The 27,271-nt window shown below is 52.3% G+C and overlaps 9 protein-coding genes across 9 annotated transcripts; 3 read left to right on the top strand and 6 right to left on the bottom strand.

Annotated features, from left to right (window-relative positions):
* Positions 1–722: 722 nt before the first annotated feature.
* On the bottom strand, positions 723–7,083 carry BDZ99DRAFT_284183 (uncharacterized protein). Its single transcript, XM_033714028.1, has 2 exons — positions 6,965–7,083; positions 723–6,708 (listed from the first exon to the last, which is right to left on the bottom strand). The coding sequence occupies exon 2, from the start codon at positions 6,664–6,666 to the stop codon at positions 1,180–1,182; it is 5,487 nt and encodes a 1,828-aa protein (XP_033578913.1). The 5' UTR covers positions 6,667–6,708; positions 6,965–7,083; the 3' UTR covers positions 723–1,179.
* A 442-nt stretch (positions 7,084–7,525) lies between these two features.
* Positions 7,526–11,652, top strand: BDZ99DRAFT_475428 (phospholipid-translocating P-type ATPase; the record flags this gene model as incomplete). Its single annotated transcript, XM_033721984.1, has 3 exons — positions 7,526–9,476; positions 9,529–10,988; positions 11,071–11,652. The coding sequence occupies 3 exons, from the start codon at positions 7,526–7,528 to the stop codon at positions 11,650–11,652; spliced, it is 3,993 nt and encodes a 1,330-aa protein (XP_033578912.1).
* A 1,085-nt stretch (positions 11,653–12,737) lies between these two features.
* On the bottom strand, positions 12,738–13,889 carry BDZ99DRAFT_284149 (uncharacterized protein). Its single transcript, XM_033714027.1, has one exon. The coding sequence runs from the start codon at positions 13,779–13,781 to the stop codon at positions 12,798–12,800; it is 984 nt and encodes a 327-aa protein (XP_033578911.1). The 5' UTR covers positions 13,782–13,889; the 3' UTR covers positions 12,738–12,797.
* A 1,297-nt stretch (positions 13,890–15,186) lies between these two features.
* BDZ99DRAFT_569884 (monocarboxylate permease-like protein) lies at positions 15,187–16,784 on the bottom strand. The gene is made up of 3 exons (XM_033727936.1): positions 16,384–16,784; positions 15,626–16,332; positions 15,187–15,572 (listed from the first exon to the last, which is right to left on the bottom strand). Exons 1-3 carry the CDS (start codon positions 16,720–16,722, stop codon positions 15,320–15,322), a joined length of 1,299 nt encoding a protein of 432 aa, XP_033578910.1. The 5' UTR covers positions 16,723–16,784; the 3' UTR covers positions 15,187–15,319.
* A 374-nt stretch (positions 16,785–17,158) lies between these two features.
* On the top strand, positions 17,159–19,914 carry BDZ99DRAFT_384297 (uncharacterized protein; the record flags this gene model as incomplete). The annotated part of the gene is made up of 5 exons (XM_033715371.1): positions 17,159–17,196; positions 17,329–17,559; positions 17,668–17,953; positions 18,130–19,764; positions 19,825–19,914. 5 exons carry the CDS (start codon positions 17,159–17,161, stop codon positions 19,912–19,914), a joined length of 2,280 nt encoding a protein of 759 aa, XP_033578909.1.
* Positions 19,915–20,111: 197 nt separating this feature from the next.
* BDZ99DRAFT_283979 (uncharacterized protein) lies at positions 20,112–21,725 on the bottom strand. Its single transcript, XM_033714026.1, has one exon. It carries the CDS (start codon positions 21,359–21,361, stop codon positions 20,348–20,350), a length of 1,014 nt encoding a protein of 337 aa, XP_033578908.1. The 5' UTR covers positions 21,362–21,725; the 3' UTR covers positions 20,112–20,347.
* Positions 21,726–22,553: 828 nt separating this feature from the next.
* On the bottom strand, positions 22,554–23,856 carry BDZ99DRAFT_283650 (GPI-anchored cell wall beta-1,3-endoglucanase EglC). The gene is made up of 2 exons (XM_033714021.1): positions 23,096–23,856; positions 22,554–23,048 (listed from the first exon to the last, which is right to left on the bottom strand). Exons 1-2 carry the CDS (start codon positions 23,699–23,701, stop codon positions 22,683–22,685), a joined length of 972 nt encoding a protein of 323 aa, XP_033578907.1. The 5' UTR covers positions 23,702–23,856; the 3' UTR covers positions 22,554–22,682.
* A 606-nt stretch (positions 23,857–24,462) lies between these two features.
* On the top strand, positions 24,463–25,541 carry BDZ99DRAFT_283704 (uncharacterized protein). Its single transcript, XM_033714022.1, has one exon. It carries the CDS (start codon positions 24,579–24,581, stop codon positions 25,098–25,100), a length of 522 nt encoding a protein of 173 aa, XP_033578906.1. The 5' UTR covers positions 24,463–24,578; the 3' UTR covers positions 25,101–25,541.
* Positions 25,542–25,805: 264 nt separating this feature from the next.
* Positions 25,806–26,396, bottom strand: BDZ99DRAFT_519181 (uncharacterized protein; the record flags this gene model as incomplete). The annotated part of the gene is made up of 1 exon (XM_033725379.1): positions 25,806–26,396. One exon carries the CDS (start codon positions 26,394–26,396, stop codon positions 25,806–25,808), a length of 591 nt encoding a protein of 196 aa, XP_033578905.1.
* Positions 26,397–27,271: the final 875 nt, after the last annotated feature.

The raw sequence follows: 27,271 nt of genomic DNA, 5'->3' as shown, positions 1-27,271 counted from the left end.
TGGCCTTACCATCAGTAATTGAGCACGCTCTCCATCATCACCTACCCCCTTGTGCCACGCAGTTCCCCAGACGACACCATCATGGGGTCTCAGCGGTATTTTGCACTGCTTCTACCCTCCTTCCATGCTTGAGTAGCTCACGGCCGTGTGCACAACCCCACAGCCCATAGAAGTAGCAGCATGTGCGTGTTTGAACCACACCCCCTCCCACCATGGCCTCTGTGTCTCTGCACTGTTAAACAACCGCAGCCACAGCCATTGCGTTCAGCCTCGCTCGATTTTCCGACCACTACCCTCTCCCACCATAAGTCGATCACAAAGTCTGTTTTTGCACAACCACACCCACCGCACGCATCTCTCTTCGGCGTTTTTGATCCACTTCCCCACTCCTCCCACCACGTCAACTGCCGAGGCTTAGTTTTGCGCGCTTTGTAGTCTGGTTTCGAAGAACTAGACAGCCATCACCGGATGTCCCAACGGTTTTCAACGGTCTCGCCAGACCACCCTCTACCACCATCGCATTGACAATAGTGTCTCCTTTGAAACCCCGAGTCCTCCCCCTGATAGTTCTCAGAGAGATGTTGAGGACGGCGTTTTATACCCAGAAGAAATGCAATCCTTGGCAGGGACATGACAGGCACGTGAGTGCGACACCGGAACGTGACACCTCAGGCGTCCAGAGAAGGCCATATGCCATCGACAGAGCACTTCGACATCGGACCTTGAGCAGTGTCACGAGCAACACGGACACCTTCAAAAACGAAGAAAGTAGACACCACAAACATCTCAATCAATATTAAATCTATGCCCCAGATCCCGCCCACCGAATCCCCAGGCCCTTTCCAATCTGCTTTGATGAAAGAATGAAGAGTATAATACAGAGCCAATCCTCACCCCTTCAACAAGCGAGCGAGTGTGACCACAAAGAGTTTAGTAAGAGCAATAGCTGCGCAGCCGCGGCATCGAGCACACGCCGCGAATTGAAAGAAACCTGAATAGAGGAAAAAGGAAACTTTTCATACAACAGTCCCCAACCCATGATGAGTGATGATAACAAAAAACGACCTCCTAGGCAAAGGGAGGGAGGTATAATCCCACACCCGCACCCAGGACCCAGGAACACAGATGCCAGAACGCCTATACCCAACTCAACTCTCCTCAACCTCCAAAATATGCTATTCACGACCCCTGTGCCATAACATCAATATACCTTCCCCCCTTCTTCTTGTTCCTCTTCACCGTCCCGCCCGCTCTGGCCTGCGGCGCGCCGATCAAATCCTCGATACTACTCGCTGTGCTCATGCCTGTGCCTGGCCGAGACGGTGGTCCACTCCCAGCTGGCAGACTCGGCGGCATGAGCGTAGGCGGCAGCATCGACCCTTCGCCCTCCGCCCCAGGTGTGCCCACTCGCGCCGGCGTCCCCGCGCGACTCCCTGGCGCAGACGGCGGCGGCATACTCGAGCTCCTCTGATTAGGCGTGGAGGTAGGTGGGCGCGAGCCCGGCGCAGAATAGCTATGCGGCAAGCTCGAGCCAAGCTGGCCAAGCGCATGATTCGCAGCGACGCTGTTCCCACTGACACTCCTAGACGGGGGTCCGCTCTTCGGCGGAGGCGGGGTGGCCCTGGCCGCGGAAGCCGTCTCGCTCCCGCCAGCTTTCTTGTTGACCCATTTGCCCAGATCGGCGTCGTAGACGAAGCTGTTCTCCTCGCCGAGCTTGGCCTTGATAGGCGCGGGGGCAGCATTGGGGTCTTTCTTAAACCAGCCGGAGATCCAGCCTCCCTTTTGCGCGCCTTTCTTGTCTTTCGCGGCGTCGGCTTCAGCGGCTTTGCGGAATGCTTCGTCGGCTTTTTTGTCGGCTTCGGCTTTCTGTTGCCTTTTGAGTTCAGCGGCGCGACGGACGATCTCGTCGTCTTCGTCGTCATCCATGAAGGACTTCTTCTTTTCGAGGACGGGAGGGGCGGATTCAGCGTCGGGTTGGTAGGGCTCGTATGTGGGTGGTTCGTAGGAGCCGGTGGGTGGTTTGTAGGAGCTGGCGGGAGGCTCATAACCCACGGAGGGGGATTCGTAGCCAGGTGGGGGTCGGTCGCCTGATGGTGGACCTGAATGCTGTTGGAGGGGCTGATAGCCGGAGCTAGGTTCGGTCTCTTCTGCTAACGGAGCAGGCTGATACGGATTCGCGTACGGTGTATGCATAGATGTGACTTCGGGAGCATCCGGCGAATACAGAGACTGCGAGCGAGGCATCGGTGCGCGTTGAGGCGGGGCCATAACACCCGGCGTGTGTGCATTGCCTAGTTGGGGGGGAAGCATATAATTTTCAGAAGCGCGTCTGAAACCTTGGGAACCGTCCGAAGATTCCATCAATGGTCGACTGCCCTGGTATGGCGATTGAGCTTGAGGATCATAACGAGATCTAGGCTGCTCCGAGGACCCTCGAGGTGCAGCGGAAGCTCCTGGAGCATATCTGGAGTTTGGCAGTCCGGCCGAAGGAGGCGCACCAGGGTATGTGCCATAGGTTCCATAAATATCGGCATTGGAATGTACTGGGCTAATCGTGGGTGTGTTTCCACCAATCCTAGCAAAGGGACCGACTTCCGCAGGACCGTTTCCAGAATGGTTCGACACGGCATCGCTCTCGTCACCAGCGACGAAGCTAGTGAATTTCGCAAAGAAGGATCCAGAGACCTTATCCATGCTTGGTTTGGAGATCCAAGACGATGACCCATCCTTAGGAGAATGCGATAGCCGCTTGGTCAAGTCTTCGAGAAGCATGATGAAGCTATTGTTGTAGTAAGGCGAGACTCTCGTAGTAGCCTTGATAGCAGCGCCGATGGCGTCGCAGTAATGTTGCGCTTCGTTGCGATAACCAAACTCAGCCAAAGTAAAAGCGTGGGCGAGTTTGAAGTTTTGGAGGTGTGGTACAATAGCGGCACTCGAAGCGTGTAATGAAAGGGCATATTCGTAAATCTCCGTCAGCATGAGAGGCTCCAAGTCTTTTCCAATGCTCTCGGGATTAGCCCGATGATCTGCTCCTACGAGCACTAGATCGGACTGAGGATCGTCGAGGCCTCCGAAGTAGGCGGTAGATCGGCCAAAGATGAAGCAAATGTGAGCTGCTTCGATGCGACCGTATCCAGCCAGCAACCTTCCAAGGGAGAGTAGTGCCTGCACGTCTCCTTCGCTTCGGTTGCTGAGGATAAGGAGGAGAGACTCCTGCCATCGGTCAAGGCCCTGAAGTGCATTCCTGGGAGCGCCATTTGCATCGGTGCTCATCATTTGGAAACCTGCCCTCGCCGAAGCGGGGACAAGTTCGTCGATACAGTCCTCCCAGTTTCCGGCAAATACTTCATAGAGCACCGCCAAAGCCTGGGTATTTCCGCCGATTTTCTTCACCTCGTTTCGGACAAACTCTTGTACAACCTGCTTCCAGACCGACTTGTCGAGAGTAGACGACAAGAGCATGGCATGAGCCCACAGTCGCTGGTCAACAGCATGCCATACAGCCTTCTCGCGGTCTCCCCTTGTGAGAAGAGTTCGAAGCTCATCAACCGCCTTAGGATCAATTGGCTCAGCTTGAACGTTTGTTGATGCCGATCGTGCTCGTCCTACTATATCTGCAGCAGTGGAGTATGAAGGAGTTGGTGGCTCTGATGAGTCCTCTACACCGTGAGGAGAGAGCACTTTCCGGACGGCTTGTTCGACGGTTGGATTTCCTTCCAAAAGCCCGTCATTGTCGACAAGGATTTGCATGACTTTCCATAGCAAGATTTTCTCTTCGAAGCGTTTCAGCTCTTCAGGGCTCATCGCACGTTCCACGGCGGGGTTCTTAAAGTCGGTCTCGAAAGCGCCGATTTTTCCAGTCAGCCACGTCGAAACATCCTTCTTTTTGCTCTTCGCTTTGAGAGGGCCTGGGAATTTTGCAATGTCTTCCGAAAGTGGACAAGCTTCCTTCACACTTTGGATTCTGACCTCACCAGCATTGGCTTTCATCATCGGGGATGCACTCCCGGTCCCGTATCGCGGAACGTACTTGGGGAAGCTGGTGACGACAGTGCCTCCCACTCCCCATTGGAAAATTGGATGGCCTTTCCATCGTTGCAGAGGATCGGCCGCACGCTCGTCTGTGGGCTGGATAAAGTCAAAATCACGAGAGAATTGACGTCTATGAGGAATGATCGAAGCCATGTTTTGCGTTGTTGGGCCAGCAGTCTGAACAGTAAGGTCGTGTACTGATGCCCGTCGTTCTATATTAGCGCGTACAAGCATAGGGTTCTTCATTGTTGCACTCGGAGATATAGTTTGAGACCGCCTGGGCGGTGACATAATAGCGCTTTGTGGGGGCTGCCCTGGTTGAGGTTGCCCTGGTTGATATTGCGGCGTGTAATTCGTTCGTTTTCTTGGCGATCCAACGGTGGAAGACGGGCTACTTCTCATAGGCGGTGTTGCTGATCTGGCTGTCATTGGCGGTCTTGATTGAGCCTCGAAAAGTGCTTGACTGGGATCCCGTTCCTCGATTTCACTAACTTCTGCTAGAGGCTGTCTGAAGATAGCCCTAGGAACAGCCGATTCCGAATGCATGGTATGATGGCCTTGCTCGGGAGTAGCATGCTGACTAGGAGGATGGCCTTGATCGGCTTGATCTTGCGGCACCGTGTGAAACGCGAGAGGGCTGGATGTGCGCGGTGCGAACGGTTGCGGATGTGGCCTTGGCGGCCCTGTTGGATCCGACGCATATCGGGCATGTGTAGGAGCTGGAGGACCTTGCGAAGGGGGCGCAGGAGAATATCTTGGTACTGAAGGGGCAGCTGTGGGAGGTGCAGGAGAGTAACGGGAGCCAGCCCCGTGAGCAGAAGGTGGGGCTGGGGAATACCGAGATGGCGCTATAGGCGCCGGAGGTGGTACTGGGAGGCTGTTCGACCGAGTAGGAGACGTGCCCAAATCTGGGAAGGCGGGTAGTCTCTCAGGTGCTTGTAATTGGGCTATCAGCGGCGCAGATTGAGCCTGAGAGCCTTGCGAGGCCCACGAATCTGTCCGCTGGTTTGGAGGTGGCTGAGGAGGGCCATAGTTCCCGGGAGGTGGTGTTGGCATACCATGTTGTGGGGTGTAGCGTCCAGACGGAGGAGCATGAGCATGATGCCTGGGCTTTGTGACAATGGGTAATTCCGCAAAGAAGCCGCTACTAGCCGGTTTGGCCGGTGGCGGGGGCTGTTGGGTAGGCGCAGGGTTCAGTCCATTCATTTGAGGTTGCATGGAGTGGCTAGACGACGGAGGTGATAAGCTGGCGGCTGACATATTCGAGTGAGGCGGAGGTCGTGCAGCACCGGCACTAGTGTTAGAATACATGCTACTGCTCCTGGGTGGCGGAGGAGTTGGGTGTGCAGCTGGTACGACGGAAACGTGATGTGGAGCTGCTCTTCTTCGGGGCTTGACAATATCATCTGGAAGATCATACGGGGAGTGATAACCTCCCTTGGCCTTGTCCGCAAAACTCAGGGCTGAGCTGGGCAATACGGGTCGACTCGGTTGCTGCTGCTGCTGTATTTGCGGAGATTGACCATATGCCTCGAAAGGGGTGACTGGCGAGGGAATCGACTTCTGGTCCATCTGAGAAAAATCCGTGAACTGCGGCGCTTGCACCCCATAGGGGTTCGTGTTGGGCTTCGGCGCTGGGGCTCCGGTTGGAGCATACTTGTTCGCTGAACTTGACCCAGGACGAACAGATTGCGTAACCGATGGTTCTGGCAGAGGCATTTCATCTTCTAGGAAGCCAGGATCGTCCTCGAATTCGAAAGGCGGGACTGTCTCCACATTTTCGGGCAGGAAATCGTCATCGAATGCGAGATCCCAGAGGCCTTGCTGGCTGCCACCGTCGTTGTGTGCATCGTGGATATGATCTGCTCCAGCACCAAATAAATCATCGTCCTCAGTTGTCCCCCAGTCTATCTCAGGAGTCTTCACTTCTCCGACTTTCCCTTGAGGAATATCGGGGCTTGCGACTGGGCCATCCTGCTGTTTGCCGCCCAAATCGAACACTTCTCCGGATGTACCCCAATCGATTGATGGTGTTGCAAGCGATGGCGTTGCAGCTTGGGTGGCCAGCGGGGCCTCGGCATGTTCTTGGATGGCGTCCTCTAGAAATGTTGAGTCTCCTTGATGCTCATAATGCTCCGCCGGGAGATGCTCCTCTTCCACATCATTACTGATGCTCTCCTCATTGTGTGTCCCATTTGTAGCTTCTAGGCCCATTCTAGATACCTCGATCGGGCTTGCGACGCTATCTGATGTTATCGGGGTGCTCTCCGCGTCCAGAGTATTCTCATTTCCGTTCGTTGCTTGTATTTGAGATACCCCATTGCCCTGTGTTGTCTTGTCTGAGATGCCTTGGCTACCGAAGAAATCGTCGTGAACGGCTGATTCGTCATTGAAGACGGCCAAGGGTGCTGCGGGGGCCGCTCCTTTGACAGCCGGAAGCTCGTCGTCCATCACAGGGGTCGACTCGGGTTGCGACAGGGGCTCCTTCACGGCGCCGGATGGATGTGGTGGTAGTTCCTCAGGAACCGGGGACTGTTCGTCGTGATCTGGCCGCATGGCTGGGTTCCAGGATGCTGATGCGGGTGTTCCGCCATAGGCGTAGGAGAAGTCCGGACCTCCATAGTCGCTCCCCATTATGCAAATTATCGTACGCGGTGAAAGGGGTATATGTAATTACTGCGGTGGGCGTTAGTCCGGCTTCATGTGCGCGTAATCGTGTCCGGTGTGTTGTGTAGGCTCCGAGATGTGGACGCGACATTCGACGGTCTGTTATGACGAGAGTGCCTCGGATATGCGTAGAGTTGATCGTGAGGTCGTAATTGCAGAGTATTGGAGTGATGGTGATATCAGGGCGCTCTCGAGCCGTGGCAGTTGACAGATTGCCAAGGGGGAGATGATGGGATCCCTTGCGCCATCCATGGGGGGTACGTACCAATACAAGAAGGCAGAAGAAGCAGCAGCGGCCAGGTCGCGCGCAATGCTAGGCGCAACGTATAAGAACCGCGAATTAGTAGAAGAGGCGCGTAGTGGTGGAGGGCGCGTGGGGAGACATGCGGAGGGGATGGGAGAAAGGTGGTCTCTGGGATCGAGGTGACGGGAGTCTTGGTGAAGCGTCCCGGCCGCCGACGAAAGGAGCAAGGTGGCTCGACGATGACCCTATTGATCCGCGACGGGGACGACGACGACCGAATTATTGCACCGCCACCGTAATTGAAGACGGCCCCATACGCCTCTCTGAATATCACATACACTTCATCGCACATCCGCAAGCTTGGTGACCCCAGCAGCTGCTGCTTACCCGTATCTACCGCTGCCTGGGGGCCCTCTTACAGCCACTTGACCCTCAAACACCACGCATAGAGAACACAACCTGGAGTCGAGATAGTCCGAATACATTCTTGAGTCTACGCAGGCCTCACTTGAATGCCTAGTGTACATAATTAATTCCCTCGACTCTTCCGCGCCGGCCGCAACCCTCCTTTCATGAACCGCCATGTCCGCTCCTCATCAATACCACCAGCCAAATGCGCCAGACGATAGCGACTCCGACCTCGAACTGGACCTGGAAGAACTCGATCCCCTCGCTGCATCCTCAAATTCTGCGACTTCCCCTCCGCGCCGCCCGTCGAAGGAGCAACATAAGCCGTATCAGCTGGAGGCAAGGATACCTCTGCGCAATCTGAGGGTTGGCAGACTGCGAGCATTGAGAAGAAACACCGCATCACCGAGCTACGACGATGATGAGGATCTCCGGGGCCTCATCGAGGACGACCATGACACCCAGAGGAACTCCGCAGGTAGCTCTGGCACCATCGGGGACGACGATGCGCCGCTTCTCTCCTCTTCACAAGTTAGGAGGAGAACGCCGCGAAATCCGAGCGCTATGGCTAGACTTGGATCAGCCCTTCGTCTGCCGAGCTTCATATCTTCACAAACACGACCGATGACACCGGGGGGCCATCATCCAGCTGAGGACGAGGAAGAAGCGGAGGACGAACACGATCCCAGCTCAAACCGGAACATCGCAGTTGGCCAACTCCAGACCTCTCGATTCCCTCCAAACGCGGTGTCCAACGCCAAATATACCCCGTGGAGCTTCCTACCGCGGACCCTGTACAATGAATTCTCCTTCTTCATCAACATGTATTTCTTGCTTGTAGCATTATCTCAGATAATACCCGCATTACGGATCGGATACCTCTCCACCTATATTGCACCCCTCGCATTTGTTATATCTGTCACACTCGGAAAGGAAGCCCTCGACGATATTGCCCGACGAAGAAGAGACGCCGAAGCAAACTCAGAGGGATACACGGTTTTGCGATTTGAAGATAATAGTCGAAATGGCGTAGCCAACACCAAGACTTCGGACAAAAAGGGCAAGGGACGGAAGCCAAAGGGCAGGAGTGGGATGGGTGCCCGCCGGCTATCGGACATTGAGGACGAGGAACGAAACATGTCCACCACGACGGGAATGCCGACATCTAGCTATCAAGAGATAGTGAAGCCATCTCGCGACCTTAAAGTCGGTGATGTCGTGAAGCTTGGGAAAGATCAACGAGTCCCGGCCGATATGGTGTTGTTGAAGAGTTATTCCAATGAGGTTGCCGCCTCTGCCCCCGAGCCCGCCCCGTTTGAACACCCAGAGTTGTTGGATTTAGGTGTTAGTGCTGCCTCAGGGTCACTGGAAAAGCCTCAAACCCCATCGAATGCTCCAGAGCCGACTGGAGAAGCCTTCATCCGAACAGATCAGCTGGATGGTGAGACGGACTGGAAGCTTCGAATCACATCACCGTTGACTCAATCTCTCGACATTGGGGAATACACCAGGCTCCGGGTTGTTGCGGGCAAGCCAGACAAGAAAGTCAACGAATTTATCGGTACGGTCGAGCTGCTCCCAAAGTCACGCCGAGAGTATGACCCACATATCAGCCGAGACGAAGGAGGGCCATCCACAGCCACTGAACAAGTCAAGTCTGCTCCATTGAACATCGATAGCACGCTTTGGGCGAATACGGTAGTGGCTTCAAGCTGTGCGGTACTTGCCGTAGTGGTATACACCGGCTCCCAAACACGCCAAGCCCTGTCTACCTCTCCCTCAAGGTCGAAGACCGGTCTACTTGAGTACGAGATCAACTCTTTGACTAAGATCCTTTGTATACTCACATTGAGTCTCTCGTTCATCCTGGTTGCAGCCGACGGCTTTCGCGCCCAAGATGGAAATCAGTGGTATGTCCTCGTCATGCGATTCTTGATTTTGTTCTCAACGATCGTACCCGTTGGGCTGCGCGTCAATCTGGACATGGGGAAATCTGTTTACGCTTATTTGATTGAACACGACAAAGAGATCCGGGGAACGGTAGTGCGCACGAGCACGATTCCCGAGGATCTTGGTCGGGTAGAGTACTTGCTTAGTGACAAAACTGGAACTTTGACGCAGAACGGTATGTTTTCATGCAATGTCATATCAATTCGAGCTACTGATCACTTGCGCAGAAATGGAAATGAAGAAGATACATGTTGGTACCGTCTCTTACGCCAACGAAGCCATGGACGAGGTGGCCTCCTACGTTCGCCAAAGTTTCATCGTTCAGCCATCTGGTGACGCCACAGCTCCTCCCCCATTGATCACGCCCTCCTCTACATATGTCGCTCCCCTGACATCTGCTACAAGAACGCGAAGGGAAATCGGATCTCGTGTTCGTGATGTCGTCTTAGCGCTTGCGTTGTGTCATAATGTCACGCCTACAACCGAGGAGAAGGACGGCGAAACCGTCATATCGTATCAAGCTTCATCTCCCGATGAGATTGCCATCGTTCGCTGGACTGAGGCTGTTGGTCTTCGACTGCTGCAACGTGACCGACACTCCATGGCCCTCCAATCTGTCGAGACAGGGAAACTTGTCGTGCGTGTCAGGATTCTTAACGTATTCCCCTTCACATCTGAAGGCAAGCGTATGGGCATAGTTGTCAAATTCTGCTCCGGCACCTCATCCTCACCCACAGAAGACGACGGCGACATCTGGTTCTACCAAAAGGGCGCCGACACTGTCATGAGCACCATCGTTGCCGCCAACGACTGGCTTGACGAAGAAACCGCCAACATGGCCCGCGAAGGCCTCCGCACCCTCGTCGTTGGCCGGAAAAAGCTCTCCGCTGGCATATACGAAGAGTTCCTGTCCAAATACTCGCAAGCCGCCCTCGCCCTCCACAACCGCGACACTGCCCTCGCCGACGTCGTCAAAGCCTACCTTGAAAATGACCTCGAGCTACTCGGCGTCACTGGGGTCGAGGACAAGCTCCAGAAGGACGTCAAATCGTCCCTTGAGCTCCTCCGCAACGCTGGTATCAAGATCTGGATGCTGACGGGTGATAAAGTTGAGACCGCGCGCTGCGTCGCTGTTAGCTCTAAGCTCGTCGCCCGGGGACAGTACGTTCATACCATCGCGAAAATGAAGCGGAAAGACCTCGCGCACGACTCTCTCGACTTCTTACGTGGCAAACCAGACGCTTGTTTGCTAATTGACGGCGAATCCCTCGCGCTCATGCTGACGCACTACCGCGAGCAATTTATCTCCATCGCCGTCACCCTCCCCACCGTCGTCGCGTGCCGCTGTTCTCCTACCCAAAAGGCCGACGTCGCGAAACTCATCCGCGCACACACCAAGAAGCGCATCTGCTGCATCGGCGACGGTGGCAACGACGTCTCCATGATCCAAGCGGCGGATGTTGGCGTCGGAATCGTGGGGAAAGAAGGACGCCAAGCCAGCTTAGCTGCCGATTTCTCGATCGAGCAGTTCTGCTATCTCACCAAGCTACTCGTGTGGCATGGGCGGAACAGCTACAAGCGCAGCGCAAAGCTCGCCCAATTCGTCATCCACCGCGGTCTCATCATCAGCGTCTGCCAAACCGTCTACAGCATCGCTACCAAATTCGCTCCGAACGCTCTCTACCGCGTAAGTCCCCAGATCCTCTCACCCTCCACCCCCAACCCCATCTCATCTCACCCCGACAACCCCCGCTAACACTCGCACACAGGACTGGCTCCTCGTCGGCTACTCCACAGTCTACACCATGGCCCCCGTTTTCTCCCTCGTGCTCGACACCGACATCCCCTCCTCTCTCGCGCACCTCTACCCGGAGCTCTACGCCGAGCTCACCACCAACCTCACCCTCTCCTACCGCACCTTCTTCATCTGGGTCCTCGTCTCCATCTACCAGGGCTCCCTTATCCAAGTCCTCTCCCAGTTCCTCACGCCCGCTCCCGCCACCTCGCAGACCCCTCCTCCCTCCACCGACCTCGACGTCGGCAGCCCGGGCTTCTCGCGCATGGTCGCCCTCTCCTACACAGCGCTCGTGCTCAACGAGCTCGTCATGGTCGCGATTGAGATCATCACGTGGCACTGGGCCATGTGGCTGAGTATTCTGGGCACCGCGGGCGTGTTTTTCGCTAGTCTGCCGTTTTTGGGCGATTATTTTGATTTGGGGTTTGTGGCGAGTGGCGCGTTTTTGTGGAGGGTCGTGGTCGTGGCGGGGGTCAGTTTGGGGCCGCCGTATGCGGTCAAGTGGATAAGGAGGTTGTGGCGGCCGCCGAGTTATCGGAAGGTTAGGGGGGTGTAGGAGGAATGGAAGGGAGCGGAGCGGAGCGGGAGGGGGGAGTGGATGGGTAAGAGTGGGAAGAATTGAAAGAGTGGGAACGGGTGCGGGTTTGAGCATGGCGTTTTGGGGTATGTGAGGTTTGCATAGCGGATTCAATTTATTCCTTGTCGTCGTCTTCAAGCAATGATGAGCGATGATTGCGACGTAAGTGTCAGTGTAGGCTGTGTGTTGAAGTAGTTTCTGAGTGGGTGGGGAGACTCCTGATTCGAGATGAGGAGTACAGATTGAGTTGTGGGAGCAAAGGTCGTGGTAATGGAGTCAAGTGTGTCAGCAAATTCGTGAGCATGCGGCACTCTGAGATGAAAGATGGAGTGAGTAACTTCTATGTCCATTTAGTTATGATCAAATCTTTATTCGGGTTTAGCTTTCGGACAACAGAACGCTAATGTGAGGAGAACAGATCCCCGGACCCGGCCGCTCTGTGTGGCGTTCAGTAATTCATGTACAGTGAAATGATGCTTAGGGTATTGGGAAAGACAAATGTAGAGAGCTCAAGGGGCAGAACGTAAGCCGCATAGTTCTTCCTCATACAAGCATTCCACTACTCCCAAGGCCGGTAAGATGGGGCGATGTTTGGAACTAAATGGAGTGCCTGTATAGCGTTAGCTGATTTCGAAAAAGGGGACTCAGTACATGGCACTTACAATGAAAGATAGCTACGTCTCAACCGATCCCTGCTTTGGTCAATCCGTCCAATAAGTTTGCGTGTTGTTGATGACACAGCTCAGTTTCGAATGTGCTAGGAACGGTGCCGGATACCAGCTGCGGTGAGAATGCTCTCGCAAGATAGATCGAAGATCTGCAAGGCTCATTTCAATGAAACGTCTGACAGTAACCTTGTGCAAGACGAATACGGCAGTCAGTGCCGCGAGGTTCTGCAACCGTTTCTCCCGCCCGTGCAACCCATAGACCCTCAGCCCGTAGAGACAATTGAATTCGACATTCAGGATCCACTCCGCAAGCGCCCGGTAAGTGTTAGAGTCTAAACCTGGATATGGAGGTAGTTCTGGCATATCGGTTCTGTCGATTCCGCCCTTCGATGTGTTATCTAAATCCTTTTTCAGTGGTATTCTATTTCACATGATCACTTTAGTATGATGGCGCCATTACTGACCTGTGTTATACTCCGAGGCCATCCCTCCATAGGCGAAGAGGAAGCTGGCCTCCTCTTCAGCCATGAAGACTTTAAACTGCAGGCCCGTACACTCGACAATTCTCTTCAGCTCCGGCTCTTCGATCGCGTGGAGTAGATAGTATAAGCTGCAACGCTCCTCGAGAACCATGCCGATAACTTTTAATTTCCTGAATCGGGTATTAACTGCTAGAGAGTAAAGCTGACTGAAAAGATGGTCCGGATTTTGAATCTTCAGCAGTACCTTTTGTATGTTTTCAACCTGCTTGTGGAAGATCGCACGCACAACAAAGAGGACTTGCAAGCCTTGCTTGTGGTATCGTAGCCAAGTTTTGAGCTGCTCCGCATAGGCATCAACCGCCTGGTCGAGAATAGAGGGGTCTCTGAAGTGAGTTCGTTCATCCATCAATTCCGGTAAGCACTCTGGTTGCTTAACGTAGCTGTCAATACAGATAACGTCCCTCTCGAAGTTGAAGTACGTTAAACGTCTTGGATTTCTCCGTTCATCCAGCCCGGTACTCAATAGGTTCAGCGTCTCGTAGAAGGCCTCCCTGCTTGCCATAGCTACGTTGGGCCATGATCCTGGGACAGCGTTGGCTTCGGTGGGATGTTGGTACTGCGTCAATCGTATGACCCGTCCTCGGTCTGGTAAAGCGAGCTTCCATATGTGGACTCGAATTTCAGGCGGCAAGTAATTGAAGCAGGTGAAGCTATTGTCTGCTTTGCTGCCGGCTGCGCGTGTAGCCAACGCGCTCGTGGGTGACTCCATGCTCGCTAGAGAGGTCGGGGCAGCATTGGGTGCTAGGTGAAGCGGCAAGGCGCTGAGTAAAGACAAAACTGGCACCTCTGGCACTGGATCTGGTGATAGAAGTTGGCGATCTGATGAGGACGTGATGAGACGAAATGTGAGAAGGTTGAAGGATGGAGGTTGAAGTCGAGGTGACGTTAAAAAAGACATCTCCGGGCCGGATATTTTTCCGCCCTCAGCACCTTCCCATTACTTTCACATCATCTCCCTGAAGTGAATACTTGAAACTCGGTTAGTTGTCTGATCTGCACTAAAGAGCACCTTATGTGCTAACGTAGGCTTCAGCATCGGTCGTAGAGAAAGACGCCGAGGTCCTCACTCCTGTGCCGCCGCTTGATGTATCGATGAAGTTCAAAACTCTCAAGAATCCCGAAGAGACGCAATTTAATTTAAAGCCAAATATCACAGACGTTTGGAAGATCGAAACGGATACTTTGCCTGAGGCAGCAGCCCGACTTGTCTGGTCCAAACCGTTGATTACTTCTCAAGCTTCCGGCATGCACACATTCGAAAACGTCCATGAAAGGATTCGCGAAGTTGATTTTGGGCCGTATGAGAGACCCTAGCAATTACAGGGATAATAGTCTTACAGCTTCCGAGGGATCAATTGAGAAGAGTGAAGCTATCGACGGGGTTAGTAATGTATACACGAGCTAAGGAATCCTTACTAGGCCAGTATCCGATCTAGAGAATGCATTCTGGGTCAAGCGTTGTGATGCGTGTGATGAATTCCTGTGGTTCACTTCGAGAACTGCTGGACCACAGAAAGTCCAAAAGAGTCCAGAGCCTTCTCCCGACCGAATATCAAAATAAGCATCCTAATGCCACTCAAACATCAGCGCAAGCCCCAAAATTTTGCACATATTCTTTTAGAGGCCAACCTAAAGTCATTCAAAATATTGTTTCGCTCGAACTCGCAGTCCAAATTATCCATTCAGTCACCGACGCCCTCTAGAATCACTCAAAATGAAACATCTCATCCTACCTCTCCTTTTGGCTCTCAGCACCATCATTTTCGCTTCTCCAGTAGCTCAAGCTAACTTTGTCTTCCATACGCCTGACCAGCTCTGGCCACCCTTCAAAAAGCCGACGTCTAGTTCTTCTTATCGGTATCCCTATCAGACCGACGACAGCAATCGCCCAAATGGCGATAGCGTCGACAACGGCAACGACAATGGTGATGGGAATAACTTCAGTATAATGGTGGACAGTTACAGCAATGGCGTGGCGAATTGACCTGCTGGTCCGTCAGGTAAGTAGAATACTTCGATGGACGTCTCCGCGCGTTAGCGTACGCAACTTGTTGATGCGGTTGATACCTAGACGGCACTTCGGGACGCTGCCGGAGTTGCAAGGACTGCAATTTCTGCCTTTACAAGGATCGGTGCTGCTTCAAGCCTAAGCCTCTGCCGAGAGGGAATACGTTACTTCGTTCAACCGAGCCAACCAAACCGCCGGCGGAGGATCTTGGGTACTGCCTGTGTGGAGGAGGAGGGGTAGGGATTAGTGCTATCAATGGATTCAGTTCCTTGATTTCTTATTTGTACTAAGAGAAAAATGTAGTGTTGAATTACAAAGGCATCTATGTTCCCAGGTCCCACTCCAACAACGGCAATGGGAAAAAACTATCTAAAAGCATAGTCTTACTAACACAATTCCATCCAACAGTTCCAATCGCCATTCAGACGCTATCTATTTCCCATAAGACCTTCCGGAGTTGCGGCTTTGCTCGCGATTGCAATGAAACCACCCACCAAGCACATGACACCACTGAATATGGTCAATTCGAGAAACTCTCCATATTTGGCAACAAGAGCTCCGTTGACCGGAGGACCTATCAGGACTGCAAGAGAGGCAATGGCCATTCCCATTCCCATGTAAGTACCAACATCTCGGGGGTCTTTGGTACAGACACTGAAGGCTGCAGCAGCTCCAGAGACTCTTTATATACCTATTAGCACATCTCCGTAGCAATTGGTAGGGTAGATACTTACATCGTCCCAGAAGTGAATCCGAAAGCAATCGAATACACCACCAACGCTGCCGTGGTTTCCGCCTTATTCATACATAGGATGACGACGCCGGTCATTATGCCTCCAAGGCCGAACATGTTCAATTTCCCATACCTGTCTGCTAGGATCCCCGGAATGATGCGACCAAACGTGGAGGCCCCGTTGACAATCGCCAGCAGATACGAAGCAAGTGCCGCATCCACACCTCTGGAGACGGCATATGTCGGAATGAAGAAGAGCGGAGTCCACATGCCTAGAAACATGAAGAACAGCGAGACGATCATGAGGACGAAGGTGAGTTCCTTGAATGCCAATCCGATGAAAAAGGTGGTAGTTCTCGGTGGCAAGCGAGCGGTGATGGCCACACAGGAGAAGATCAAGAGTGGCAGCATTACGAATCCCATGACTCGCACTGTCCATCCAAAGCCCAGCGACGACTCGTTCAGTAGCTTTGAGAATGCGATGGGGAAGACAATGCCGCCGACGGAGGATCCAGACACCGCCACGCCCATTGCTGCGGCTCGTTTCTTGTCGAAGTACTGGGACAGTGCAGCAATGCATGGGAACATGAGGAAGCCCATGGAGGTGCCTATTAGGACACCTTGCGTAAGCATGAACTGCCAGTACTCAGAGCAGAGGCTTAGCATCATCACACCAAAGACGAAGAGGATGGCTGCAGGTCGGATAATCTACTGCCAGTTAGCAACTCGCTTTATTGTAAAGACTGATATACCAAATACCCATGCGCCATGACGATCAAATAACGGTCCTGCGATCACCGCTATTGCGAGCTGAAGGAAAGCTGAGAGAGATCCAATCCAGGCGATGTTGGCCGGTGATTTTCCACGGAGCTGGTGCGTCATGAAGTACTCTTGAAAGACGCCAAACGAGTTCGCAAAGCCGAGACCTGAGAACCAGATGCAGAATCCACCTGCTGCAACAAGCCATGCTCGGAGGCCGCCATCGGGTGCTTCGTCGATATTGGGAGATGTCTCAGTCTCCTTGATAAAGATGGTGGCGTCAGAGTTCTGGCCCTCGCGCTCACTAAGTTCTTGATATTCAAGGTTTTCAGGGATCATATTGGGATATAGCCGGAGGTTGCTTTCGAAATGAGGATATGAGGGAGGTGGTTGAAACCTCGAAAGTAAGATGCATTTCCAGGAAGCACAGAATCCATCATATATACTTACTATTGAAGAGTTCGCTGCATCTCGGAAATGGGACGTACGGAGATAAAAACACGGAGACTCGGTATATGCTGCTGATCGCAAGTTGTGATTGGCCTTATAAATCACGTGATGCGGGTTTAGCAAGCGTTGTTCGGCGAACTTCAGACGAGAAGGACCATGCCCGCAACTACACGACTTCTACTCATCTGAATGATTCCAACTTATCCATTTCCCCAATCGAAAATCTTCTACAACATGCCGTTTGAGACACGACACAGATACAAATATTCTTTGACCCATTTTTCGTGTGTCTTGAATCACCCAGCGTAGTCACTTCAAGACGGTCATGTCCGAGCCTGAACGCCGCCGTAGAAGGCCAGCTGTGTACGTTGTTGTCCCCGCTATCCCTAATCGACCTTAAAGAGCCCTCCAAAGAGGCGCCCATGTTTACAGAAAGCTACTACGATCAACTCAAGTTACGACATTGCATCTGTAAGGCTAATAATAGGGGTACAGATCATGCTCTGTCTGCAGAAAACGTAAAATTCGATGCAATCGAGAGTTCCCCTGTAGTAACTGTGTGCGGTCCAAAAATGACACTTGCGTGTATGACGACAACCCACCTTTGCGACGGCGTCTTAGCCATGGGGCGACCAATTTCACTACACTCGGAGGCCCCCAAGGAGCTATGAACGTGTGCAGAGAGCTACCACATATCAATGCGAATCACGATGCTTCGGAAACGAAGTCGTGTACTACGACGGACTTTGGCTTCACCCAAGAGCTAGTGGAGTCTCAACGGCCTCTACCTGTTGACAAAATGATCCCAAGCCGTCCTCAAATGTCATTGTCCAGTTCAACAAGTGCCTCAACTCCTGCTAGTCAGCTATCTGCCTCCGATATCGAATCCATGAAGCGAGAGATCAGACGACTTGAAGATGAGGTGTCTCAATTAATGCAAAGTGCTGCCCACTCTCCCGCTCTTACTTCCGACATAGAAACAATGGCGTCTTCTATAAGTGGAACTTTCAACATCCAACACGAGAAACGCCTTTTTGGCCAGGCTCATGTTAGCCAACGCAGCGTCATGCACAAATCCCGTCTATTCGGTCAAAGTCATTGGATTAACTCTGCTGCATTGGTAGGTCATAGGCTGCCTCACTGTGTATACCGTTTGCCACTGTCATGGATGCCTCGACGCGGTCTCAAAAACGTCAAGCTCCGGCGATGTGCTGAAGCACTGCATGCAGTGGCAGAAGAGTGTACACAGACAGCAACAAATTCAAGCTGTGAATCAACCGGCTAACTGGTCTTTAGTTCCGCGACGTATTCGATATGATTAGAATGATGGAGCCACATCTGCGAGAAGATACCTCGAAAGTGTGTATTGGCCTTCAACGGTGCAAAGCTTTGGCAAAAGTCATCAAAATGCGGCGAGAGCCACCGTGGCCCACACCGCCGACCTCGAAGGCCGACCTACCACCAAAAGAGCTTGCCGACAAGCTCGTCAGCTGCTATCTCTGGACGACCGAAACGATCTATCGGATTCTGCACGTTCCTACCTTCAGAAAAGACTACGAGGCGCTGTGGACATCGGAAAAAGAGCCCGATAACGCATTCCTAGTTCAAGTCAAGCTAGTTCTCGCGATCGGGGCCACCACGTACGATGAACACTTCTCTTTACGCCATTTGGCCATCAAATGGGTGTATGAGGCACAAACCTGGTACTCAGAGCCCGAATTCAAATTACGATTAAGCATTCAGTCTCTGCAAACCACTCTCCTACTCTTGGTCGCTCGAGAAACAGTAGGTGTAGGTGGAACTATGATCTGGACTTCGGTTGGCGAGTTGCTCAGAACGGCTATGTACATGGGGTTGCACAGAGACCCCGTATATCTACCAAAGAGGACGGTTTTTGCTGCTGAGATGCGAAGGAGGCTATGGAATACGATTTTGGAGGTAGCAATACAGTCTAGTATGAGCTCCGGTGGACCTCCGCTTGTCTCTCTTGACGATTTCAATACCGAACCCCCTTCCAATTTCGACGACGAGGAGCTCATGGCTGAGAATCCAGTGCCAAAACCAGAAGAGAACTTCACACAGATGTCCATCGCGATAGCTCTCCGCAAGACACTTCCACTCCGCCTTGCGATCACGAAGTTCTTGAACGATCTTGGTTCTCGGGATACATATGACGAAACCCTTCGACTGGATAATGAGTTCAGGGTACAATACAAAACGCTCTGTCAAAACCTTCAAAGAAGCAGAATGACCACCGGAAGCTCGCCCTCCTCGTTCGGAGTACGCGCGGTCGACTTTATCATGCGTCGCTACCTCTCGTCGCTTCATGTTCCATTCTTCGACCTAGGATTGCGAGAATCGACCTATGCGTACTCCAGAAAAGTAATCATAGAGACTTCCCTCCAGCTGTGGTGTGCAGTGTACCCCTCCTCGTCCATCATGGCGTCTCGGCCTCGCAGTGACAGTGACACGACCCCTTCGGCTCAAGACGATTTCACGCGCTTTCTGGTCTGTGGCTCCGGATTCTTCCGCACCGTCGCTACCCAGGCTTGCTTTCTCATAGCAGCGGAACTCAAGACGCAATTGCAGGAGCAAGACAGTCTAGGCCCGGTGCCTCTGCGACCGGACCTTCTTTCCGTAGTAAATGGCGGGAAAGCGTGGGCCCTGCAGTGCATGGAGGCTGGAGAGAGCAACATTAAGGGCTACTTGCTCGCGTGTTTGGCTGCTGCTCATATCGATGGTCTTATGAAAGGGCTCGAGAGGGACGAATTGCCGCCCTTATTACTTAAAGCTGCAGAAGAAGCAGAAGAACGCTGTTTGGTGATATTTGAGGAGAAGGTAGGGCCAGGTCAGACGGAGGGGGGGGCAGATGTGCTCGATGGGATGACACTGGGCACGCCGAGTGGGCTGATGGATGGCTGGGACTTTATGGTAAGCCAAGAAACATTATTGCAAACTCACTCATTCGTCCGTCACTCACGGTCGTGTTAGATGTCAGACGACCAATTCAGTTTCGGAAATGCGGACCCAATGAGCTGGGGGTTGAACGACGAGGCTATGCAAGAGCCATCACTTTGGTGACAAACGTCAGAGTTTCTATAACTACAGTGATTTGCCAAAAGTCTGGACACAGTTGTTACCACTGTTAGAGGTGCTTTGGCACATTCTAAAATTTCTCATAAGATGTCAAGTCCCTGAGAGGTCAAATCAGTGGAATTTCACACTCTAACAGTCGGCCTACTTGCCACTGTCGATGGTTGCTTCAGCACCTAAAATAAATCAGAACAAGATGAAAAATACGGCATATCCAAACCTGTGTCCTATTACTGTGGTAAAGAAATCAACCGCCAAAGGAAATGCAATCAACCGAAACTCAAGCTTCGAGACAGATAGTATCATCTGATCCTCCCTGCTAATGGCAGGATCTAAGCAGCAGCCCAACGCGACACTAAATCAGCACTCCGCATTCAGACCTCCCAGGCATGGCTAGGTCATGTCGACGGCCTCGCCCCTCTTAAGTGCTAGTCTCGTATTGCAAAACACTGTCGCCGGAGGCACCTTCAATTTCCTCAGCCATCGAATCCTCCTTCTTCAAGGACTCCCCTTTCTCAACCTCGTCGACCGGATCCTCCTTCTCCAAGGACTCCCCTTTCTCAACCTCGTCGACCAAATCCTCTACCGAGAACACCGCACGAATTTTCGGCTCGATCTTATCGAAGATTACATTGGACCAAGGCTCCTCCGCATTGAGGCTTGCAAACATCAGCTTCAGCGAAGCCACACACCCGTTCATATATCGCAGCTGACCCTTGGAAGGCGTGTAGCGCTTGACACCCGATAAATAGACGAACTCCTTAAGTTCCTTGAACCGTGCGAATCCGTCAGGCGAGATGATCTGGTCCGCATTGATCGGATGCCAACCCAGCTTCTGCACCTTGGCGATCTCCGCGGCCTGGAAGAGGTCCTTGATGGCGCGGTGGCGGTAGTTCTCGGTGAGCTTGAAGAGGAAGTCAAAGTCGTCGTCAGCCCATTCCGGGGCCAAGGTGCCGTAGAAATCAGGGGCGAAGCGCCATGTGGTGAGCAGTGTATCGCGCTTGTAGTTGAAGTAGAATGTGCGCTCGATGGGCTGCATCTGCTTGTCCTCTGCGTTGAGGGTCATTGTCTTGCCCTGCTTCTTGGCCAGCTTGAAAGCTTCCCTCCGGGACTCGTGGCTCGCGTGGAAGATTCCGGGGAAGCCGGGGGTGACTCGAGCTTCCTTGTAGTCGTACACTTCGACTACTCGAGGAGTGATGTCTTCCAAGGCTTGTGACCAGATCTTGATCCGAAGCTCGGCAGGGAGTCCACTGAACTTCGGGAACTCGGTTAGAATGACCCCGGGTTCCTCATTGATAGTAGCCTCAGGATCGTTGGCATTGGTGACAGCAGTTGTGAAAGCAGAGGCGCTGTCTTGGGTCTGGGTGGTGGGCTCGGACATCTTCGCTGTAGTGGCAGAGACGGTGTCGTTGAGCGAAGTGGTAGTAGCAGACATCTTGTGTTGATGTTGGTTGCACGAAGTATTTGTAAACGGTAGGTGAAGGTAACTGAATCTAAAAGTAGAGTGTGGTTTGGTGTGGTATGGTGTGGTGGGTATAGATGCTATGATGGGAGTTGAACCATCGGAATCCTGAAGGGGTTTTTGTAGGCGTGAGAAACCATCACTGGCGGTGAATGAGCGAGAGAAGCGTATTGCGCCTGCAGCTGGGATAAGATTTCACTGGGATTACCAATTCACTGGCAACCCATCGACAAGGCATCACGTGAAAGTCACGTGAGCGAAGCACTGAATGTGATAGTCTGGACCTGAGAACCTGTTGTCGTAGGAACTAGGATGGAGTGATTAAAAGTATATAGGAAACCGTTGAGAAGAGACCGTGCATCGTCTCCATTACTACACTTTCATCCAATCAAAATACGCGATACTTGTCCGTGTTGAGCAACACCACAAAGTCCCCTCGACCTGAAAATTAGGATACGGTAATAAACAAGCCGAGAGGCGGGCTGACACCCTGAAAGAACTTCATGTCCAGCCCATCCGCTGAGTCAATCCGGTAGCTGAGAGTCTTTCCCGCCGCACACGGCCCGCTGTAGATGGTGTAACCCTGTCCAGCATCGAGATGCTTCACAACACCGAAAATCTTACCAGCGGGAACATTCGCAAAGGTCGTGCTTGTATTTGCCGGTGTAGCCAGTTGCTGAACAGTGATGCCGCCATCAGAGTCAGCCGTGTAAACTGGCCAGCGTTGTTGAGATCCGTCCGGGTAGAGAAAGACGAGATTGCATATCTTGCCAACGTAGCTCGTGGGGATGTCGAAATTGAAGAGGGTAGACACGGTGGGAGAGACTATGCCCTCATAACTCGTGCCCATAGTCGTTTCAGGTTGCGAGCTGTCGATCGGAATGATGAGGTGTGGGACCTGATAACTGCCGGATAGCTCAGCCGGGCTAGATGTTGGTACAGTGGTCACAGCCGGCGAGATTTTGCTCATGGTCTTGGTGATGATTGGGTTGGATGTGGTGATAGTATGGATGGAGAAATGCACGGTGGTTCTCATACGGGTTAACGTGCCTGCACTCAGATTAGAGGGTTGCTTGCGAAGATATAGATGTTCGCTCAGCTACTGATCAAATGCGCCCCACTGCTACTCGAATTGTTTACGCTGGTGCTGTTTTTCTTCACCCCATTAGCAACGAGGATGGAAGCACAGATCTTTTGTCTCGAGGAGTGCTTCAGCCTGTTGTCGCCTAGATTTGGGTAGCAGAGTGGCAGTGTCGCGTTTGAGAAGCTGTAGTAGTCAGTCGCAAAAGGAAATTCATCTACTTACAGCGCCGCTGCCCCCTGCTGGACAGGTCAAATCGAACAGAGGAGTGGTTGATAGTGTAGGGCCGCCAACAAGGCCGAAACTCGGGCTAGGCGTATTTGGCTCGGCATCCTGTAGGGTGTACCAAAACGTGTTGATATTGCCAAGGAGGCTACACGCAGTCTGCTTCCAGTATGTCTGGGCATTGTCGATACTGGCCACAGCCAGATTCTCCGTTGGTCCGCTAACTGGCCAGCCGGTTTCCGTTACCCAAACGGGCTTTCCTTGAGCAGCACCTACGGTAGCATCGTAGGCATCGAAGAATGTGGCATTGGAACCCCCTATGTCATTATCGACGGTGTTTTGGAAGTATGGATACTATGCTATAGTCAGCGTTGTGCGAGATGATTGACAAATCTACTCACAGCGTCCATTCCCAGGAAATCGCAAGCAGAAATTAAGGCATTGTTGGAGGCGTTCACATATGCTGTCCAGGTGTCGACATGGCCTATGACCGCTCCGCTAGCTCCAGTTCCTTGGATTGCTTGTCGTACCTGGGTGATATAGCTCACAAGCTCATCTGGTTGAGCACCGACTCCGGAATTGTTGATGATTCCCGTAGGGGAATTGCGATAAAGGTCCTCGCTGCCAACAGATATGCCAACAATCAAGTCGGTAAAGGAAGTTCCATATTGGCTAATCGCAGCGTTGAGAGCAGCGATCTCGTTGTTGAAAGCGGCCGATCCTGCCGACGCCCAAAGACCCAAGAGAAGAGTTGTTTTGGTAGAAATTGCTGCGGGGATCGCTGAGATGGGCGTATTCGTCGTTCCGCCCTGGATCATAGTGTAAAGGCGTGCACTAGTGAAGCCGCTCGCTCCCACGAGACCCTGTGCAGTCGTGAACTCGGCTTCGAAATCCGATTGCTGTTTATTGGCTCCGGTGTTGAAGGTACTGCCATAATTGAAGCCACGCAACTGAGCGTTAACGGTCGCGATCGCGGCAGCAACGCCAAACGTGAAAGAGGTACGCATGTTGAGGAAGAACGAAGAAAGGTCTATCGAATTAAATAAGTGCTGAAAGAGAATTCAAGGTATCAAAGGCAAACGTTGAGAATGGGAAACCCAGGAAGAAAATTCGTTGTCTAAGAAGTGAGTAGCAAGTGACGTATCGAGCTGGCCAGGCACGAAACGGCGGATTCTAGCTCGCAAACATTTTGAGAAGTGGGGACACCAGCCTCAACCGCGTGGAAGCAGCAGAGCGGAGTAACCCGCGGGTAGTAGCTTTCTGGAAGCGGCTGCCCGACATCATGTGTGGATCGCCACCTACGATTTACAAGAATCCATGACACAGATTTTCCCCATGCGAGGATTTGCAGCCATTCGGTCTTTCGTAGCTGCAACGCTGTCACGCTACAAATCATACGTACAAGTAGCAGCTGCTCAACCTGCGTGCGTGTTCAGCCCACACGCAGGCCGATATATTCCGGGGTACAATTGTTCATCTTTACCAGGAACGCACGTGTTCCTGATCCTCGCTTCCGATCGACCGCGGGCGTCAATAGTGAGTTCCTGCATCGAACATAGGATCAAATCCGGTGTCCATAATGAAAACAGAAGTAGAATAGGATGTTCGGCAGGTCTGGGCAGTTCGCCTGTACGTCCATCGTGTGTATCCTGACATCTTTTGGAAGGGAGGTTGTATCTTAGGGCTTTATGAAAGCCGCAAAAGGTCTCTCGTAAGGTGATCCGGTAGAATACAGCTACCAGATCCTTACGATAGATGAGTATTGACGGAAATTGTTGGAAATGCGCATCGCTGATGGTTCGTCGAAGTCAGTGGAGCGTCAAGAGTGTCGTCGACTTAGTATTCTAGTGCGCGACAAAATAATCACTTCAAACACTAGTCCCAATGCGGCGTAGCTTTCTCCTTACTCCGCCCCTTCACAGTTCTGAGAAATGGGAAACTGCCAGAGCTGTGCTTAGACGACATACTTCAAACTTCTCCAACAGAATGTCGCCATTGCTCCATCAGTTCATGAAGTTCTCTTTGGGAAAGGGGAAAAAGAATCGAACACTCGACGCGCCCAAATCTGAAGCTGCAAGCGCACATCCGGAGCGTGAAGAGATCATATGCAAGAATTGTTCCGACCTGGACTTCTCGGCCTTGACCATAGCGCCTCACCGCTACGACGGAACCAGCTACATTGCCCGTAAAAGCGATGGATTGGTTGTCTGGCACTGGAAAGGGGACAAATCATGCGAATCTTGCAAATGGCTTCAAGAACTTGCACATGAAGCGGAGACGCACCGTGAACAGCGTGTGCCGGACCGTATAAAGCTCGTCTCACTCCAGGGCTCCAATTCAAATGTCCTGACACTCTGTTCTGTTTCCAGGTATTATTCCCTCTACGCGCCTAAAGAAGTCGAGTAACGTAGGTGGTAGGTTATAACGGTCGCTATGCTGCTTTCGACCTATCCATACAGCCAGCAGGTGCGAGCCATATTATGTCAGCCCAGTTGATGAGTATCAAGTCACCACAATAGCACACTTGATAAGATTTATGACGGGATATATGAGCTTTCCAGTGCATCCGAGGACGTCCAGAGCGACGTTCTCATCCACGTCCAGAATGAATAGTGGTATTGCGAGGTCTCGGCACGCAGGAATGGACGTTACCACTTTACATCATATTCCGTATTTTACGCCGACGTAGGCTACCTCTAGCGGTAGCATGTCTCTAGAAAAAGGCATCCATTTCGTCTAGTCTAATATACACCGTCCGACTTTTTTACACTCACCTGAATGTATGTATCGTAGAGTGTAGAGGCACCTCTGGCATTGGTAAACACCCCCATCCGTCTAGATGCGATTCACACCCTGTAATCTTTTACCGTCTTCTCCGCCGTTTCATACCCACCCGAGCCACTGCTAGCGGTGGTGAGAGCTTGTCAAACGGCTACATTCTCACGGTGTCCAATAGAAGCGTCGGAATTCTTTACATCATGTTGAGATATTTATACGAACGGAGGCCACCCCCAGCGGTCACAAGCATCTCGAAAACTACAGCGACTTTGGGTGCTATTGCGCTTTGGTAGTCCGATCAGCCTGGTCTAGCCCTGCGTATTGCCTCTCCGATTAGCCGCAACCTGTTTCGCCTTTTTTCACGCGTTTGTTCTGGCCCTTCCCAAATGGCCGCGCAGTCGACTCCAACCCGGCATACACTCTGGCAGTAAGCGGGTGACTACTGCTTGATTTGATGTAGAATGCGAAATAGTTCTCAAAGTTTTCCTTGCGCTCTTCCTCCTCAGCTGGATCAGCATGATAGCTCTTCGGATCCTGTGAAAGCATCTTGTGAGTTGAAATCTGGACATTACTATCCGAAATGGCGTCGACTGGAGTCCTACCATTGATTTCAGGCCCAGTTGTGTGCGCGATGCAATGGCCTTCCTCAATATCATCTCCGTTGTGTGACGCAACACCAGAGAGCTCGTAAATCAGGGCCAGATCCTTATTCTCTTGGAAGTCGGTCAAGTTCAACGTCTTGTTGGCTTTAATTCGGTCAAAGATCTTGATAGGGCCAAGAATAGCCTCGCCCTGGCGGTTAGTCTCACCCGTCTCACCAAAGTCATCTCGTCTAATCTTGACGACTAGTATCTCAGGGTGCTGAGAAGATCCGTTCGTTCGACACCTGATTCGTGGTCCCACCGCAGGTATCGCAGGCAACATGTATATCTTGGTCTCCAAACTTGGCCGCACCGAGGGCTTGGAGGTTACTATCTCCTGTCGTGAACACCACGAGAGGAAACTCATCCACTGCGCCGGTAGCTATTTCACGCATGGTAGCACAAACTGTACATTTTCACCGTTGAGAGAGGCGGATTTCGAAGAGACCTTCGTACTGTCGTTGCCACGTCGGAATACTCGCACTAGAAAATGTTAGCTTTACTATCAAATGCAAGGAATACACAATGGCGGGCCGTGAATCTATGGGCACTCGTTTACCGCTTGCTTGGGGTACCCCAACCAGGCCTCAAAACTCCAATTGCCATGTCAAGATTAAGTGAGCGGAACCTGAGCTTCCTCTTGATTAGTTAGCTTCCTGCTAGGGTGGGCGCTCCCGACAGTAGTATCTAGCTTCCAAAAAGAGTACTCAAGTAGTAGTATATCAATGTCTAGACCTATGGCCTTAGGGGAAGGGATGGAAATAGAAGGAAAGAAGCAACTTACGCGTTTAAGGGGTTTACAATTGCTTTTGACACGAGCCATTCGAGGAACTCGTTGGCATCTTCTTGCTCATTATTGCTCAACTGATAGTCCATATTTACGCGGTGTCTGGTCTGCCACATGATAAAATCAAAACGAGTGACTTGGTTACCCACAACACGGCCATCCCAATATACCGTCGGGCTATGTCTCTAAGCTCACAGATTGGGCATCTCCTAGCGCCGGTGGGAGCTATAGCGCAAGCTGACGTGGCCGTCCCGTTGTCGTGCTCTTCGATCCAGTTCAGAATTTGTGGAATATGAAGCAGGCCTTGCATAGCCGAGTGGCGGTAGCAATGGTTTCCATGATTGTGGAGGCCTCTGCTGCGTTTGTTGAGG

Source organism: Mytilinidion resinicola (assembly GCF_010093595.1).
Source record: "Mytilinidion resinicola strain CBS 304.34 unplaced genomic scaffold BDZ99scaffold_7, whole genome shotgun sequence".
Classification (NCBI taxonomy): Eukaryota; Fungi; Ascomycota; class Dothideomycetes; order Mytilinidiales; family Mytilinidiaceae; genus Mytilinidion; species Mytilinidion resinicola.
Note: the sequence above shows the minus strand (reverse complement) of the source record. Positions and strands in the feature narration are given on the sequence as shown.

Excerpts from the sequence above, each read along its gene's own strand:
- BDZ99DRAFT_284183 (XM_033714028.1), bottom strand. The coding sequence starts at position 6,666 with ATGGGGAGCGACTATGGAGGTCCGGACTTCTCCTACGCCTATGGCGGA.
- BDZ99DRAFT_284149 (XM_033714027.1), bottom strand. The coding sequence starts at position 13,781 with ATGTCTTTTTTAACGTCACCTCGACTTCAACCTCCATCCTTCAACCTT.
- BDZ99DRAFT_569884 (XM_033727936.1), bottom strand. The coding sequence starts at position 16,722 with ATGATCCCTGAAAACCTTGAATATCAAGAACTTAGTGAGCGCGAGGGC. Across the intron at positions 16,333-16,383 it reads TTGATCGTCATGGCGCATGG|ATTATCCGACCTGCAGCCAT; the intron begins GTATTTGGTATA and ends AACTGGCAGTAG. Across the intron at positions 15,573-15,625 it reads GGATTCACTTCTGGGACGAT|AGTCTCTGGAGCTGCTGCAG; the intron begins GTAAGTATCTAC and ends AGGTATATAAAG.
- BDZ99DRAFT_283979 (XM_033714026.1), bottom strand. The coding sequence starts at position 21,361 with ATGTCTGCTACTACCACTTCGCTCAACGACACCGTCTCTGCCACTACA.
- BDZ99DRAFT_283650 (XM_033714021.1), bottom strand. The coding sequence starts at position 23,701 with ATGCGTACCTCTTTCACGTTTGGCGTTGCTGCCGCGATCGCGACCGTT. Across the intron at positions 23,049-23,095 it reads ATTTCCTGGGAATGGACGCT|TATCCATACTTCCAAAACAC; the intron begins GTGAGTAGATTT and ends ACTATAGCATAG.
- BDZ99DRAFT_283704 (XM_033714022.1), top strand. The coding sequence starts at position 24,579 with ATGCGGCGTAGCTTTCTCCTTACTCCGCCCCTTCACAGTTCTGAGAAA.